At 60.6% G+C, this 17,221-nt stretch overlaps 1 protein-coding gene and 1 long non-coding RNA gene across 2 annotated transcripts; one reads left to right on the top strand and one right to left on the bottom strand.

The window, feature by feature from the left end:
- Positions 1 to 1,398: 1,398 nt before the first annotated feature.
- Positions 1,399 to 3,643, bottom strand: LOC310917264. Its single transcript, XR_014591424.1, has 3 exons — positions 3,508 to 3,643; positions 2,164 to 2,218; positions 1,399 to 1,795 (listed from the first exon to the last, which is right to left on the bottom strand). It is a non-coding gene; the product is annotated as an uncharacterized lncRNA (long non-coding RNA).
- Positions 3,644 to 5,131: 1,488 nt separating this feature from the next.
- Positions 5,132 to 16,966, top strand: WDR81 (WD repeat domain 81). Its single transcript, XM_083875338.1, has 11 exons — positions 5,132 to 5,203; positions 6,007 to 9,555; positions 9,773 to 9,880; positions 9,970 to 10,160; positions 11,945 to 12,135; positions 12,350 to 12,515; positions 12,643 to 12,808; positions 13,098 to 13,796; positions 13,942 to 14,087; positions 14,220 to 14,399; positions 15,296 to 16,966. The coding sequence occupies exons 2-11, from the start codon at positions 6,015 to 6,017 to the stop codon at positions 15,620 to 15,622; spliced, it is 5,715 nt and encodes a 1,904-aa protein (XP_083731464.1). The 5' UTR covers positions 5,132 to 5,203; positions 6,007 to 6,014; the 3' UTR covers positions 15,623 to 16,966.
- The last annotated feature ends 255 nt before the right edge of the window (positions 16,967 to 17,221 follow it).

The raw sequence follows: 17,221 nt of genomic DNA, 5'->3' as shown, positions 1-17,221 counted from the left end.
CTCAAAGCAACTCATTGCTGTGAGAGAGGCACATTTTAACCAGGAAAGAGCTGAGTTTCAGCAGCACAGGTTGTTCCTTCGTGACAGGAACGTGTAGATTTGTGAGGCACATGGAGCACACAGCTCTCATACAGATCAGTCTGTGCTGCAGAGGAGGGGGAGCATGGCTCAGGAGCTGCTCCTCCCTGCCCTCGAGCACCCTCCACACCCCCCATACCCCCCACCATAACTTTCTGCCCCTCGCTGCACTCCAGAATGTGTTGGGCACTGAGCAGGTGCCAGCTGTTTTGCATGGACTTGCAGCAGGGCAGCTGTGGTGGAGAGACAGGCTCTGCCTTGAGCTGGAGGAACTGATCCAAGGGCGTTCAGCAGTCCCACTCCCTCTGGGTGACAGCCACCCCACAGAAACTCAGCTTCTTGTAACCATCAGCAAGAACACACCAAGCACAGCAGCTTTATGTAAAAAGGAAAGACCTCAGGACAAGAGATTTATTCTACTTTTACCACTTAATGGACACCAGGCCACTTTCTGTGCTTTGCTGGGTGCCAGAGTTTGGGAGCAGCCCTGCCTTGGGCAGCTGCAGCCTGGGCAGGCAGATTAAGTTGAGATTGTGCAGACATTTCAGCACAGGGCTGTTCCTCCCTGCCCGCCCTCGGAGCTGGGATGAGCCGTGCACTTTCTGGCAGGCCCTGAGCAGCAATGCCTGGACACTCCCCTGATTCCCATTCACCAAGGCAGCCTGGGAGCTGAAGGTCCCGGCAGTCCTGTGGGAAAGCCTGGGGTGCAGAGGCTCCCTGGAGCCCTTGCTGGGAGCTCCCCTCTCGCTCAGTGCAAGGCAGGGCCTCCTCCAGCCCTGGAGAGCAGCTTCCAAGTTCCTTCTGGGGCAGTCTTCTGCTTCTGTTCACCAATGAGACAGAGCCTGGACCGTGGAAGAGCCCAATAAAGTTCACCAGAGCCCCTCTGAGTGCTGCTAGCTGGAATACCTGGAATGCTGGCACTGCTGGGGGGCCTCCCAGGGACAGAGGTTCCGGGAACAGCCGTCCAGAGCTCTGTGTGACTCGGCCCTGAGTCACCCTGGCCCAGTGGCCCAGCCCGACCCGCGCAGGGCAGCGTGGGTGTGCAGCCACCCTCTCTCTCCTGAGGCTCCATCCCACTTGCCTGGCATGCTGCAGGATTAATCCAGCTCCTGAGCTCAGCAGCTGGTCAGACCTGTGGGTTACGCCCAGCCTTTGGCCCAAGGCACCTAAAGGATCAACTCTCCACCAGCAGACCCCAGAGTGGCATCAGATGGGGGCACAGCTCTGGGGCTGTGGCCCCTCCCAGGGTCTGCAGCCCCCACCATCTTCCCACCTGATCCAGGCAACCCACAAGGCAACAAACTTCCTAAAACCGAACAGTTGAGCAAAACAACGTTTAATGCCTCTCTCTCAGTCTCCTCCAGTCACCTCCCAGCTCAGTGCCACCCCACTGAGGTGGGGGGACACAGTTTGACAGCCCTGCTGGGATGGCTGTCTGGAATCCTCCAGCCAAGGCTCTGTCTGGAGGCTTTCAGGAGACTTTCTTCATCCTGGTCAGACTCATCCTCAGCCCTCCAATCCACAGGACGCTGCAGAGTGGCTCATCCCGGTCGCTCAGGGCACGGCTCTGGCTGGCATCCAAGGTCCCAGTGACGAGAAGAGAGTGGCTACATTCAACAGTTCTTCAACTGGCAGCTTTAGCTACTGGAGAAGGACATAAAGCTTGCCACTGAAGAACTGGTGCTGGTTAGCCAGGAGCAGGGTGGCACGGCAGCACCTGGGAAGGGAACACACATTTCAGAGCCAGGATTGAACCGTGCCGAGCTGAGCTGTCACCCACAGCAGCTTCTCTCCCTCATCCCAACACTGATCTATCACTCTGTCCTCTCCCCAGGGACAATCCCCCATCCAAAGAAATCCAGAGGCAGCTCCGACCTCAACTCTCCCCATCCCTCCCCGCTCCCAAAGCGGGCAGTGCCTGAGCTCCAGCACCTGCAGCCAGCCCTAAACCACCAGCGACAGGCAGGGAAATCCAAGGCCATTTCTGCTGGAAAACAAGAGATAAGGCAACCTGCTCGGGCAGGGCCCGGTGGCTGCAGCAGGGAGGCCACTGCAGGTAGGGGTTACGGCGTTCCCAGGGCTCACCTCGGGCATCCATCAGCGCTGGCAGGGTCCCACCTGGACAGGAGCCAGCCACTTCCTGACGGGGAAGACACTTTGTCAGGCGGCTGCTGCCAAGCCACCGGCGGGGGAATTTCGGGCAGCCCAGCCCCCTTCCCAGTCGTTTTGTTGGAGGGTAAGGACGCCAACCCCAGGGCTGGTGTGGGACCCCACCGCTTTCCCCTCGGCCCGGGAAAAATCCCTTTTCTACAACACCCAGCGCTTTGGCTGCCGGGGATCGAGTGTTGGGAACCCCCTGGGAAACCGGGTATGGTGGGGGACAGACGGGAAACATGGGAAATCCCCGGGGGGGCAGCACAGCATCCTCCCAGCAGCGTCACCCCGAAGGCACCGGGGAGGCCGGGCCCCGGTGGGCGCCGCGGCGGGGGCTGCGGGGCTCTCGGTGCGGGGCCGGTGGCCGGGGCGCAGCGGCGGCGGCGGGGCCCGGCGGGGATGCCGAGCATTCCTGGCGTGCCGGGTACATCTGGTCCGGATTCCAGCGAGCTGGTCCCGGCCCTGCTCCACCCCCGCCGGCCCGTGAATCAGCACCCGCCGCCGAACCCACCGGCCCCGCCGGCACCGCGGGCCCCGCCGGCACCGGGGGCCGACGAGGGGGGGCCCTGTCGTTAACAGGGTTCCCACCCAGCCCTTCTCAGCACCGACAGACCCCAGCGGCTCCGGGAAGGGCCCCGGTGGGAGCACACCCCGCTAATAAAAAACGCTGTACCCCCAGCTGGTGCCCCTCTCCCGGTATAACCGGGTCACCCCCCCTCCCCCAGAGTCTCTCTTCTCGGTAAAGCCAACTCCCCCCTCCCCCCTAAGGGAGGCAGCTCCCCCCACGCCGCCCCCCGGCAAAGTCTGTCCCTCCACTCCCCCCGGGACACCCCGCCGCCCTCCCGACCCTCCGCTGCCCGGGATGCTCCGCTCCGTGCCCAGGGCGGGGAGCGGCCGTGGGTCAAAGTCTGCCCAGTCCGGTCCCGGAGTGAAGGTCACCCCCGGGGCGGCCACCGCCCGTCGCGGGGAGGCCCCGGCCGCGGCCCCGCCCGCCCCACCGGGACCCTCCGGCGCGGGAGCCGCGCACGGGCCGCGGCCCCAGCCCCCCCTCCCCGCCCCGCCGACACCGGGGGCGAGGCCGCCCGGCCCAGGCGGCGCCGCGGAGTCCGGCGAAGGACGCGCCGCACCGCGCCCCCCATGGCCGCCCTGCCCCGGGGAAAGGTGACCTTCCCCAGCGGGGCACGGCGGAGCCCCTCAACCCCCGGAGCACCGAGGGCGACGCGCGGGGCTCGGCCACCCTTACCGCCCGTCCCAGCGCGGTACCGGCTGACCCACCTGCGCGGCTCGGCCGGGCCCGAGCTGGCCCGGCGCCGGCGCCGCCGCCCCGCCGGTGCCGCCCCGGCCGTGCCCGGTGCCGGTGCCGCCGCCTCCCCCCGCCGCGCGCCGGCTCCGTCCCGGATCAGCTGGCGGAGTCATGACGCAGCCGCCCCCCGGCCACGCCCCCGGCCACGCCCCCGGGCCAATCGCCGGCCGGCACCGCCGGCGCGCGCCGCGCCCGCCCCCGCGCCGCGATTGCCGCCCGCTCCAGCCAATAGAGACCCGGCGCGACCCGCGGCTCAGCCAATGGGGAGGCGAGGCGGGCGCTCTGTCCCGCCCACCCCGCCCAGGGAGAGTTTGGCTCCCTCCCGGCCGGGCGGCGGTTACCCTGGGAACGGACGGGGCCACCCCGCCGCGGGACATGCCGGGAGTCGTAGTGCGGCGCCGGGCTCCCGGCATGCCCCGCGTGCTGTGAGTTGGCATTTTCAAGCGGGTGAAGGGGCGGCGGGGGCAGGGCGGCTCCGAAGGGCCTCGACCCTTCCGCGGGCCCCGGGCGGGGCGTGGCGCCGCCGCGGGCATGGCCCGGCCGCCCCCGCCCGCCCTCGGGCGGCGCCTCACTGTGCTGAGGCTGGTGACACAGCCCCGATTCCGAGAAGTTGCTCTAAGTCCTCGACCAATCAGAAGTGAGCGCTCGCAGCGCTCACCAATGGGCGGGCGCGGGGGGCGTGGCCGCGAGAACTCGACTGACCCCGATGACTTGGCAGCGCCGCGCGATGACTGGACAACTTCTTTAAAGGGGCCGCGCCCGCCGCGGGTGCCCTCGGGGGAGAGCGCAGGGCAGCGGCGGCTCAGCCTGACACGACCAGTGGCGCTTACCTGCTGCCCCGCCGGCGCTGCCGCTCCCGCCCCGTGGGGCGAGGGTCTGACCTGCGGTGCCCCTTTAAAGCCATTTCCTGCCCTTCGTCCCAGTAACAGCTGATTGCAGCGGGCCAGGGCCGGGGGGCCAATCGGCGGCCGCCACGTCCCACCCACGTGACTCCCACGCGCCGCCGCGCCATGCGGCGCTGCCCGGCGGGAGCCCCCGGCGCCCTTAAAGGGGCCGTGCGCGGTCCGGCCGCCCGTGGCTGTCGTGACCGTGTGCCCCCTGGGTACTGCCGCACCCGCCGGTCCCGGAGGCCCGACACCACCCGGGGGGCGGTGGGAAGACCCGGTTCGGCTCACAGGCATCGAGGCCGGCAACTCCCGTAGCGTGCGGTGCCTTGCGGGGCAAAGGGCGGCGGGGTCCCGGGGCGGCGGGGCTGAACTGGCCCCGCCGCCCCGCGCCGGCTCCCCCCGGGCACTCACCTGCCGCCGGTGGGGTCCGCCCGCAGAGGGTGGGGCCCCCTTTAAGACCGGCTGCCTCGTCAGCGCGGCTCGCCCGGCTCCAGCTGACAGCCCGGGGCGCCTCTGACGTCACTGTGACGTCACGGCCCGCCGCAGCGTCACGCCCCCACGCGCAGCCCCGCGCCCCGGCCGCGCGCACCCGCCCCGGCCCCCCCCGCCCCGCGGCCGCTGGAGGGAGCCCGGGCCCGGCCCCGCGGGGCCCCGGGGGGAGCGCGGCCCGGCCCCCCCGCGCACATGGCGGAGCGGCGGCCGCATGTGACCGCCGTCACCTGACCAACATGGCCGGGGCCGCCCCCGCCGCCGCCCGCCGCGGCTGAGCCGCCGCCGCCAGGTAACGCGGGGCCGCCGGGGCGGTGAGGGACCTCACGGGGGGATGAAGGCTCCCCGGGCCGGCCCTCGGGGCCGCGGGGCTCGGCCCGGCTCTGTCGTTCCCCCGCCGGTAGCGAGGGCCCGGAGGGGCCGGGGCCGCCTGGCCGGCCGTGGCCGTGGCCCGGTGCTCCGTTCTGTGAGCATCCTCCGTCGCTCCCGTGGCCGCTCTCCGGGGCCCTGGGGACTGCAGAGATCCCTTTGTGTCCCCAGGACGGGGAGAGCCCATCGTGTACTCCCTCCAGCTGCGGAGGTACCGTCGTGTCCCCACCACCGACCCCGGGGCTGCAGATGTCCCCCTTCACGTCCCATCATATTTCTTTTCAGTTCTTGGGGCTGTGAATGTCCCATTGTGTCTCTCAAGCCTGAGGCTGAAGAGGTGCCATCGCGTCCCGCTCCCTGGCTGTGGATGTTCCATTGTGTGTGCCCCCGCCAACCCTGTGCCCGCAGAGGTTCTCTCATGTCACTTCCCCCAGCACTTGGATGTGCAAGTCCCCATCGTGTCCCCATCATGTCCCTCTGACAGAGCCTGTGGGAGCCCCACAACATCACCCTGCCTGGCTGCAGAGGTCCCACCTTGTCCCTTACAGCCAGGGCTGATCCCTTCTCAACCCCCACACACAGGCACAGTGACCACCCCCTCAAAACAGCTATTTTTTACCCGGGTGCCAATGGGGAAGTGAGACTTTCCGCTGACTGGGGCGGGCAGGGCGGTTCTGTGCCGCTCTGCTCGCTCACAGCCTGCCTGGGCCACCTTTCTCCCGGCAGAACCCAGCATGGAAGGCTTCCTGCGGAGCGTGGAGAAGGACCTGAACATCGACCGCCGGCAGCTGGCCCCCGAGAGGACCCACGTCACCGCCTTGGTGCCGGCCAAATGGCTGCAGAGCCTCAAGGAGCGCCGGGCGCTGCCGCCGGCCTGCCCGCGGCCCGAGGGGCTGAGCGAGGTGGAGCTCAGGACGTTCCTGCAGCACTCGGTGCAGAAACTCCCTGCGGGCTGGACTCGGGTGGAGATCCACGGGCTGCGCAAGGCCCGGCTGAGGTACCCGCTGCGGGCGCAGCCCCCCGAGCAGCGCTGCTGCGGCAGCGTGGACAGCCTGCACGGCTTCATGCGGAGCGTGGCCACCCAGAACTACCACAACCTGTGGGGCCAGGCTCACGGGCTGTACGCTCGGCCCTACCGGCGCCCGGACGCGCCGCCCACGGTGCCGGCGCTGGACGCGCTGAGGGGGGCCCTGCACAGAGCCTACGGCTGCCCCGTCCTCCAGGTGGGCAGGAACCTGCCTGGCACGTCCCCTGCCAAGGAGAGCGCGGCCAAAGGGGTGCCCTCGTGCCCCAATGTGCTGCAGGCTGAGGCGCTGCTGGAGTCGGCTGATATGCTGTACATCATCTACCCCTACGTGCAGTACTGCCTGCATGATGTTGTGACCTTCAGCCCGGCCAAGCTCACCAACAGCCACGCCAAAATCCTCTTCCTCCTCTTCCACGTGCTGCAGGCCATGAGGGCTTGTCACCAGGCGGGTCTGGCTTGTGGAGATTTCTCCCTTAGGGACGTGGCTGTGGATGAGAAGCTGTGCAGCCGGCTGCGTGTGAACTTCAGAGGGTACGAGGGGCCCGGGAAGGAGGAAGAGAATCTGGAGGGTGGTCTGGAACGAGAGAGTGAGCAAAGCTGCGTGCAAAGGCAGGGGGTGACGTGCAATGCCTGCCAGAAGGACCTCCGAGACCTGGTGTTGCAGTGGGTGCATGGGCAGGTCAGCAACTTCGACTACCTTATGTGTCTGAACAGCTTGGCTGGGAGGAGAATGGGAGACCCCAATTACCACCCAGTTCTTCCATGGGTGGTGGACTTCACTACCAAAAATGGCAAGTTCAGGGACCTACGGAAATCCAAGTTCCGTCTCAACAAGGGGGACAAGCAGCTGGACTTCACTTACGAGATGACCAAGCAGGCGTTTGTTGCTGGGGGGTCGAGTGGGGAGCAGCTCCATGTCCCCCATCACATCTCAGATGTCCTCTCAGATATCACCTACTATGTCTACACGGCCCGCAGGACACCCAAGGCAGTGCTGTGCTGCCACGTGAGGTCCCAGTGGGAGCCCAATGAGTACCCAGCCAGCATGGAGCGCATGCAGAGCTGGACACCAGACGAGTGCATCCCAGAGTTTTACACAGACCCCTCCATCTTCCGCTCCATCCACCCCGACATGCCCGACCTGGATGTGCCCTCATGGTGCAGCTCCTACGAGGAGTTCATCGAAGTTCACCGCATGCTGCTGGAGAGCCGGGAGGTCTCCCAGGACCTGCACCACTGGATTGACCTCACCTTTGGCTACAAGCTGCTGGGGAAGGATGCAGTCAAGGAGAAGAATGTCTGCCTCCACTTGGTTGACAACCACACGCACCTGACGACCTACGGGGTGGTGCAGCTGTTTGACCAGCCCCATCCCAAGCGCATGGTGGGACCTGCCTACACTCCTGCTGAAGCCCCAGCCATTGCCCGGCCTCTGCTCCAGAACATCCGGGAGACTGTGGTTTTGGAGGACATCCAAGGCCAAGTGACAGATGCAGTCAACGGGCTGGTCCTGGAGGCTACTCCCAGTGAAACCACCTGGCCTGGGGACAAACCCATCGCTGGTGAGGATGATTTAGAACAAGGCACAGAAGCCCTGGATTCGATTACTGCTCCTGGGAGAGCCCCTGACCAGCCCTGTGCCACTGTGCCTCCAGCACAGCCCCCCACCCTTCCTGCTTATGCCACTGACAGCAAATCCTCGGGGGTCCGACCACTCCGTCGGAGCAAGGCGGGGGCTGTGGATCAGCTTGACATGAAGATCACCCTTCCTGAAGGCTTCAACCCACTCCAGGCCCTGGAGGAACTGGAGAAATTGGATAATTTCCTGGTTAAAGGTTTAAGCAGCGAGATGCAGTTGATGGAGCAGCCATGGGAAGAGCCACCCTTGGGTCTCTCAGACCTCTTCCAGAGAGACATGCAAGCCCTGGGCATCCTGGTAGCTGAGATTATATTTGCACCGAGGCTCCGTCCTTCGAGGCCCGACGCGTCCCTGTTGGAGCGGTTCCTGATGGTGAGGAACCTCTGCCGTTACCACCCCAAGGAGATCCCGGCCCCCCTGCAGCACGTGCTGCATGTCCTGCTGCAGCTGAGCGTGCCCGTGGAGAAGCTGCTGAAGAGCAGGCCGAGCAAGAGCGCAGTGCAGCTGTTTGAATACAAACCCATCTCCCAGGGCCTCCCACCACCCTGTCCCACGCAGCTCCTCAGCCCCTTCAGCTCCATTGTCCCCTTCCCCACGTACTTCCCAGCTCTGCACAAGTTCATTTTCACCTATCAGGCAAAGAAGATCGAGGATGAAGGGCAAGGCCGCGAGCTTGTTTTCCAGCTGTGGCAGCAGCTGGAGGGAATCCTTTCTGAAATCACACCTGAGGGCCTAGAGATTCTTCTGCCTTTCATATTATCTCTGATGTCCGAGGAAAACACCGCTGTCTACGCAGCGTGGTACCTCTTTGAACCTATAGCTAAATCCCTGGGGCCCAAGAATGCCAATAAATACCTGCTGAAGCCCCTGATCGGAGCCTACGAGACCCCCTGCTCCCGCCACGGCAGGTTCTACCTGTACACAGACTGCTTTGTGGCCCAGCTGATCGTGCGCCTGGGGCTGCAGTCCTTCCTCCTGAACCTGCTGCCCCACATCCTGCAGATCCTCGTGGGCATCGAGAGCTCGCGGGAGGAGAGCAAATCCTTCCTGGGCACCGCTGAGGACGATGAGAGCGGAGGGGAGAGCCCGGTGTCGTGTGTGTTTGGGGAGGAGATCAAGATGGATGTGGAGCACAGCTCTGCTGCACTCGACCTCCTGGACTACACCTCTGGGGTCAGCTTCCATGACCAGGCCTACCTCCCCGAGGGTGAGGACTTCCAAAGTGGCCTCTACGTCGGGGAATCCCTGCAGCCCCAGGAGCAGGAGTCGCTCAGCCTCGGCCGGCTGAGTGACAAGAGCAGCGCCAGCGAGGTGTCTCTGGGCGAGGACAGACCTGCAGATGGGGACTCCCAGAAGGACAAGAGCAGCTTGAAGTCAATGGACAGCAGCCAGGACCTGAAGCAGAGTGAGGACTCAGAGGAGGATGAAGAGGAGCATGAGGAAGAGGAGCACGAGGATGCTGCTGTTGATGCGGAGCTGACGGTGGTCGTGGAGGTTGCTGGGGCCTCTGTGGATGTCACCCTGGCTGATGACAGCAGCGAGCCAGAGGATGGGGAGGGAGAGGAACTGCCAGATCACTCCGATGACAAAGAGCAGACCATACTGCTGGGTAAGACCCTGCCAGTGTCCAGGCTGTTGGTCAGAGCCTTGGGAGAAGCGGGTCCACATTTGGGGGTGTTTGTGGTCCCAGCTTGGGGACAGTGATGAAACCAGGGTAAGAGGCCAGGACTGCATGTGGGTCTGAGAGTCAGGGCTGGGGCAGCAGGGACTGATAGCTAATCAGTGCTGTGCTGGGCACTGTCCTTGTGACTGCTGTTGTTTTGCAGACACAGCCTGTAAGATGGTGAGGTGGCTCTCGGCCAAGCTGGGCCCGACTGTCACGTCCCGCTTCATCGCCAGGAACCTGCTCCGGCTGCTCACGTCCTGCTACGTCGGTAATGCCTTTTCCCTGGGTCCCAGTCTGTGTGCTGCTGCCTTGGGTGTGGCTGCTGCTTCAGCTCATGGTGTGTTGTTCTCTGGGCAGGCCCGACCAGGCAGCAGTTTGTACCGAGCAGTGATGAGAACAGTCCCCTGAGTACAGGAAATATCTACCAAAAGCGGCCTGTGCTGGGAGATCAGGTGTCCAAGCCAGTGCTGGCCTGCCTCATGCATGTGGCATATTTGTATGGAGAGCCTGTCCTCACCTACCAGTACCTGCCCTACATCAGCTACCTGGTCAGTATTGCCTTTTTCTCCTCTCTGTTGGGGCAAGAGCTGTGTCCAGGCACAAAGGGAAGATGTAAAAATAATAGTGCAGCCTCACCAGGAGCCTTCTGCATAAAAACTGAGCTTGGCTGGGCTCTGTCTGGGCCAGTCTGGGCTGAGGAGCTCTGGCTGTGTTGGCTGAGAAGGGCAGGAGAAGCACTTTGACCTCCTGCCACAAGCTCCAGACTGCTCCCAGCAAAGCACACGGCTGTGTTCATACCCCTCTTTCCCTGTCAGACCTTGTGAAAGCAGAGAAAAAACATTTCTCCTGCTTTTCTGTACCCAAACAGAGCTGGCACGAGGGTGGGATAGTGTTAACAGGCAGGAGGAGCAGCCTGTGCTGCTGTGAGATTGCTGGAGTGAGCATTCACAGAGGTCTGTGTGGATAGATAGGGGTGAACTGGGAGGAGACCAACGGGTTTTCAACTGAATAAAAAGCACTGGCAAGACTCACTGACTTTTCAGCTTGAAGTTCATATCAAGAAGGAAATGGATAATGCAGCTGGTTGAAAAACTTAATTTTTCATTAAAAAGCAAAAGATTTTGAATGTTTTAAACAGGCTTATTTTTCATATTGCTCCCTCTTTAGTGGTTGTAAACACTTTGGTTATGGATTCTCGTTTAAATGGGAAACTTCAGTAGCTTTCTGATAATTTAAACATAGAGGAAAAGAGGCCACAGCTGTTCATTTAGAGAAAACAAAAAGGCATTGTCAGTTTTTCCAGTGTCGAAGGGGAGATTTTTCAGGGGAAAAAATCCCATTTTTCAGCAAAAAATCATTCTCCACCCAGTTGCAATCATAGTTCCAGCTGTTCTGCTTTGCTTTTCTAAGCTCATTGCTTGGGGGCACAGAGGGGATTAATACCCCTGTGAAACAGCATTTGGCAACCTGATACTGGAGCCATGGAACTTGCGGGTCACAAATAGGATAAAGTCAATCCTTCTTGCAGGATTTGGCAGGGTGGCTATTTTGTGAGAGGAAGAGCCTCTGTGATGAGCTGGAAGATGGCAGGTGTACAAGAAATATAGCAGGAACTGGGAATTGTCTGTGGGTTTTGTTACTGGCTCTCTTTTCTTGGGTGTTTGATTTGTCTAGGAGTTAGGAAATAGGACAATCGAGAAAGAAATATTTTAGTGTTGCTGCTGATGTTATTAACTCTTTGGCACTGCCATAACAGCAGCAGTACATTGTCAGCAGAAAAAGGATGTGCAGTTCTGCCTCATGCAATTATTAGCAGCTGGATTTCTAGAAGTCAGCAGCAGGTTTGCCTGTAATTTGTGCTTGGATATTTCATGCAAGGACTGTTCCTCTGCAGACTGTGGGATGAAGACACTGATTTTTGCTTTTAAATTGTGTGTATCTAAGAGTTTCCCCTTTCTCTGTGCTGGCAAATGATGTTCTGGGGTGTCCAGGGTGGTTTGGGCCAGTGTGGGGTTGTTGGTCTGGCCACTCAGCTTCCCACTTGTGGGGATGTTGTACTCTGCAGAGGAAATCTGTGATCACAGGGGTGTCATTCCCCATTTTCTCCAGGCTCATCTCTTGTGCTGATGGGTTCCTGTCAGCTTTTGGACTCATCCCTTGAGTGCCAGACATATTTTGCTGCTGACGTTCAGTGCTCAGGTTCCTCTTCTAGGAGCTGTGACCAGCAGTGCAATGCTGGGTTCCAGGCTGAGCTCAGGTGACCTCGAGGTCACCTTTGCTGTGCCCTGCAGAGGAGGTGGTGGCCCTGGCACTGAAGGAGTCCCTTTCACAGGTGGCACCTGGCAGTGGCTCCGGCGGGGTCCGGCTGAACAGTCGGAAGGAGGCCGGGCTCCTGGCTGCTGTGACACTGACACAGAAGATCGTGGTGTGTCTCTCTGACACCACACTGATGGACATCCTCCCCAAGATCAGTCAGGAGGTGCTGCTCCCAGTGCTGGGCTTCCTCACTTCACCAGCTGTCGGGTAAGCGCTGCAGGATTGGCACAAAATCAGGGATTTGGGAATGGTTCTGGGGGGGTTTTAATGCTGCCAGGGCTGGGGGGTGTTTCTGCTCTGATGTGCATCTCCTTGCACTGGTACACTGCTGAAGGCATTCTGATAACACAGAAAAGGCAGGAAGCATGAGGCTGAGGATGGAAAATGTGGAAGGCAGGCTGGTCATGGATGTCCTCTTCAGTTTCCCCAGTGGAGCCCAGGCCCGTGTTGTCCTGTGTGTGAAGACAATCAGCCTCATTGCCTTGATCTGCCTGAGGATTGGGCAGGAGATGGTGCAGCAGCACCTGAGCGACACAGTGAGGAACTTTTTTGGGGCATTCTCACTGCTGCAGGAGCTGCAGGACCAGGTCAGTGGTGTGGGAGAGGTCCTCCTGCTCCTCCCCAGATGGGGGAATGTGGTGGGCACACCTGGCTGTGTTTGTGTGGTAAGAGCATCTGATCTTGGGGTTTATCTGACTTGTTTCTTTTGCCCAGGGGTTGACAGCAGAGTCACTGAGCAGCTGTGAGGTGCCAGTGATGGAGGTGCCCCTTTCAGATGGGAAGCTGCTGGCCCTGGATCCATCTGTGCTGGTGGAGTTACAGAAGGTGTTCAACCCTGAGATGGCCTACATCACCTACATCCCCTTCTCCTGTTTGCTGGGTATGCCTTGGCCACCAGCTCCAGGGGTCTGTGAGGGAGCTCCATGCTCTGGGTCTGAACTCCAGGGCAATCACAGCTCACAGGGCTGCTGGGGGAAACCCACAGTTTCTACAGCATGGCTTGGGCTGATTCTTGAGTTGGGAGCCCACTGGACTTCAGGCTGCCTTGGCTGGAAGCAGATGTAGCTGACTTGGGGGATGCTGTGCCCACATGCCTGTGTGTGGAGAGGGATGATGATGATGATGGGGACACTGTTTCCCTTGCAGCCACGTTGTCTCTGTCTCCTCAGGTGACGTTATCAGGACGGTTGTGCCCAACCATTCTCTGGTTGAGAAGCTGGCCAGCCTCCACCTGGAGAACGTGAGCCCCCAGAACCTGCAGGTCGTCAGCCTGGAACAAACACCGAGTGTGGTGGGCTCAGACCAAGACCCTCGAGGGGCTGAGCCCTTCTCCAGCCCCCAGGAGGACACTCACTCGGGCACTTTTGGGAGTGTCCTGGTGGGGAACCGCATCCAGGTGCCCGTGGACACGCAGCGGGAGGGTCTGGGCTTGCTCCGCCTCAGTGCTGGCACTGATGGATTCATTCCCAGCTCGTCCAGCGAGGAGAACACGCTGAAGCACGACCTGCCCCGCAGCACCCACATGCTGTGTGGGAACTGGCTGGCCTACTGGCAGTATGAGATCGGGGTGAGCCAGCACGACCCTCGCTTCCACTTCCACCAGATCAAGCTGCAGAGTTTCTCAGGGCATTCCGGGGCCATCAAGTGCGTGGCACCGCTGGGCAGCGAGGATTTCTTCCTGAGTGGCAGCAAGGACAAGACTGTGAGGCTTTGGCCGCTGTACAACTACGGGGATGGCACCAGTGAGGTGCCTCCACGCTTCACCTACGCCGAGCACAAGAAATCTGTGTTCTACGTGAGCCAGCTGGAGGCACCGCAGCACGTGGTGAGCTGTGATGGCACCGTGCACATCTGGGACCAGTTCACGGGTAAGCAGGGGAAGGGTGAGGGGCTGGAGTGAGCTGGTCCAGCCCTTATTTGGCTGAGTTTGGATGGTTCCTGTTAGAAACCAGCACAGAACTGGAGGTTTGCTGTGTGACTTGTCCTGCCATAATACCTGTCATCTTTTCACAGGCAAACTCCTGCGGACTTTTGATGAGTTAGACAGCAAAGTCCCCATCACAGCTGTGACCACCATGCCACCTCCCTATCACAGCATCTCTGTGGCCAGTGCAGACTCCGTGCTGAGGTTCATCGACCACAGGAAGCCGGGACTACAGGTAGGGATATGGCGCTCTGTGAGTCACCTTCCTCCAGCCCTGTGCTTAATGATGGCATCACAGCTGGCCCAAAGCCAGCTGTGGTGGCTCTGCTTGTCCCTTAAATGCCCTTAAATGCTGTCTCTCCTGCAGCACGAGTTCCGCCTGGCCAGCGGCGTGAGCGCGGGGCTGATCCGCTGCCTGGCCGTGAGTCCGAGCGGCCGCAGCGTCGTGGCCGGCTTCTCCTCCGGCTTCATCGTGCTGCTGGACACCAGGACGGGGCTCATCATGAGGGGCTGGCCCGCCCATGAGGGAGACATCCTGCAGATCAAGGTGAGAGGCTCAGCTGGGATCAGGGTGGGGCCTCATCCATGCTCTGAGGCTGTGTGGAGCATCCTTTCTTCAGGGTTTGTGTGCTCCATCCTTGCTCTATCCCTTGCAGTGTTCCCTAAGAGGCTGCCCAAGCTCTTCTGCCCCGTGGTTAGTGCTGCTGCCAGCTGTTCTTGGTCCAACTCATGCTGCCAGAGTTCAGCCCTCCTGGGTTTCAATCCCTGCCAGGCAGGTCTGCAGCAGGGGCAGGGAGGAGTCGTGGCTCCCGTAAAGGAGCAAATGTGTTGCTTTCTCCACGAGGCTCTTGGGCTTCCCTGGGAGAGTGTTGCTCTAATGAGTAACTCTTGTCCATATTTACCCACCCCCAGGGAGCAGTGCTGGGTCTCCAGTGTCCTCGACCCAAACATGGGTTAAACAAAGTTCAGCAGTGTGGGTTGTTTACCCTCTCACTAGCTCTGCTAATAAGCAGCTCCAGGCTTCTCCTACCCTCAGCAGTATTTTCAGCTGTGAGAGAGCCTCCCAATTCCTTCTCCTGAAAAGGAAAATACTTTGACAGGTGATTTAGTGGAAAGAGAGACTGCATGGTAATCCCTGTACGCAATGCAGTAGTTACAGATGATGAATGAGTTGTGTTTGGTGTCAGGATGTTGTTGAGAAGAGCCCTAGCCCATCTCTTGGAGGAGATTGCCAGCTACCAGAGCATCCTTTAGTTTGCAGTGTTCACCCAAGGTCTTGCTAACAGGCTCAGTACCATCAGCTGCTTGGAAATGGCTTCGGCTGTCTGGAGGGATTGCACTGTGACGATTGGATCACTGGCAGCCACCTGCTGCTCTCACGTGCAGCACCAGATTGTGAGTTTTTACAGAAACATCGGTTCACTGGCCTTTCCTCTCCTGCAGGCTGCAGAGGGCAATGTGCTGATCAGCTCCTCTTCAGATCATTCCCTGACTGTGTGGAAGGAGCTGGAGCAGAAACCTTTGCAGCACTACAAATCTGCCTCCGAGCCCATCCACGCCTTCGACCTCTACGGTAACGAAGTGGTCACTGGCACTGTGGCCAACAAGATCGGGGTGTACTCCATGCTGGAGTCCTCAGCCCTGCCCACCAGCACCACCAAGCTGAGCTCAGAGAACTTTCGGGGTACATTGACCAGCCTGGCAGTGCTGCCCACAAAGTGCCACCTCCTGCTGGGCTCGGACAACGGCATCATCCGGCTCCTGGCGTAGTGACCCCCGGCCTGGCAGCCTGTGGCTGTCCCACAGTGCTGTGCTGGAGCTGGATGCCAGCAGCATGGCTTTTGGAGGAGGCAGAGTCAGATGTTTCTGAGCAGAGGATGCAGGGGGAGGTGTACTTGTTACTCTTTCTGTATCTTGAAAAAGAAAAAAAAAAGCCATAACTGAGAAACCTCCGCTGCTGCTGGGAGAGATATTAGGCGTTGTAGGTCACTGTCACCCCTGCAGAGAGGCCTGGAGCTTTCCTAACCGTGTGTGCCTGATCCCCAGGGGACTGTGAGCTGCCCTCCACAGTAATAGGGACCACAGGTACCCTTCTCCCTTCAGTTAAGGGGTAAGAGGTGCCTCTTGACAAAACACAACAGTTTAGCTACTGCCACCTGCACTTCCCCTGCCTCTCCTGAACCACTGAACAGCCCCACTGGGATGGCAGAAGCTGGGCCTGGGAGCTGCTGCCTTTGGAGCTGCATCCCCTCCTCCCATGGCTGGTGCTCAAAGCCCAGAGGAGGTGCTCTGTGAACTTTAGGTTCTGCCAGCTGAGTTAGAGCCTGCACGGGAGGAGGAGAGGTTCACCAGAGCCCTTCTGCTGCCGTGCTGGCTCCAGGGCAAAGACTGGGATGGAAGCCAGCCAAGGTACAAACCCCATCTGCTCTGCCAGTTCCTGTAGGAATGGGCTGCTGCAGAGGGGCAGATTGGGGTGGGAATGTGACTCTCTAAGGAGGCCAGGACTAGATGCTTCCATGGGGATTTTGGTTTCTGGAGCAGTGGGGTAGGGCCGTTGTTGGTCGCTGCCCCAGCATCCCATGATGATGTAAGGGGTGAGGAATGCCATGTGTGCTATGCACTGGCAGTGATCCTCAATAAATCCTTCTAATCCTCTCCTTCGTGCTGGTCAGGCTCCTGGGGAAGACAGGACAACAAAAAGGTGCTCAGTTCTGTGCCCTCCTGCCCTTGTAGGGTGAGAGGGAAGAATCCAGCATGGTCTCTCTTTGGCCTTTCCTTTGGGACAGCACTGTCCCCACCCCAAGGGCACAGAGGGTGCTCTTTGCCCCACCAGTAGGAGCAGTTTCCTCCCTTCTATTGCAGCCCTTTTCCCACCCATCCTTCAGCCTAGCCAGAGCCAGTATCAGGGGAGCAGGGAGCTCTTACCTTGGGCAGAAGAGGAGCCTGCTGTGGGTTGTCCTGGGAGGGGAAAGGGTTTCCATCCAGCTGCAGCTGGGGAGGTGAGTGGTTGGCCAGTGCTGTCCTTCCCTACCCAAGGGGAGTTCTCAGTCCCATGTTGCCTATTAACCATTTGCAATAGATGTAAATATTTACTTCTAATAAACTCTTTGAAAGAGCTGCAAAGCTCTGTGTGTGTGTGTAAGCTCTGTGCTGGAGGGGCTGGGTGTGCTGGCTGCAGCTCTCCTCCTGCTCAGCCAAAGTGACACCTCCTCCTTCAGGCTCCTCTTGTGATCTGGGGGAGCCCTGGATGTAGGATAGGACTCTGCTGCACAGGATTTGCTTTCCAAGGGGAATTAGCTCCCTATGTTGCAGCAGCATGTCCCAAATGTGGTTGCAGAGCTCAGATCTGTCACCCACTGTCTGGGGTGA

This window comes from Zosterops lateralis (assembly GCF_965231275.1).
Source record: "Zosterops lateralis genome assembly, chromosome: 19".
Classification (NCBI taxonomy): domain Eukaryota; kingdom Metazoa; phylum Chordata; class Aves; order Passeriformes; family Zosteropidae; genus Zosterops; species Zosterops lateralis.
This window is presented reverse-complemented; position numbering and strand designations above follow the sequence as displayed.

Bases quoted from the DNA above. Each gene is read 5' to 3' on its own strand.
- WDR81 (XM_083875338.1), top strand. From the start codon at position 6,015: ATGGAAGGCTTCCTGCGGAGCGTGGAGAAGGACCTGAACATCGACCGC. The intron at 12,516-12,642 runs GTCAGTGGTGTG...TCTTTTGCCCAG, and splicing joins TGCAGGAGCTGCAGGACCAG to GGGTTGACAGCAGAGTCACT. The intron at 12,809-13,097 runs GTATGCCTTGGC...CTGTCTCCTCAG, and splicing joins CCCCTTCTCCTGTTTGCTGG to GTGACGTTATCAGGACGGTT.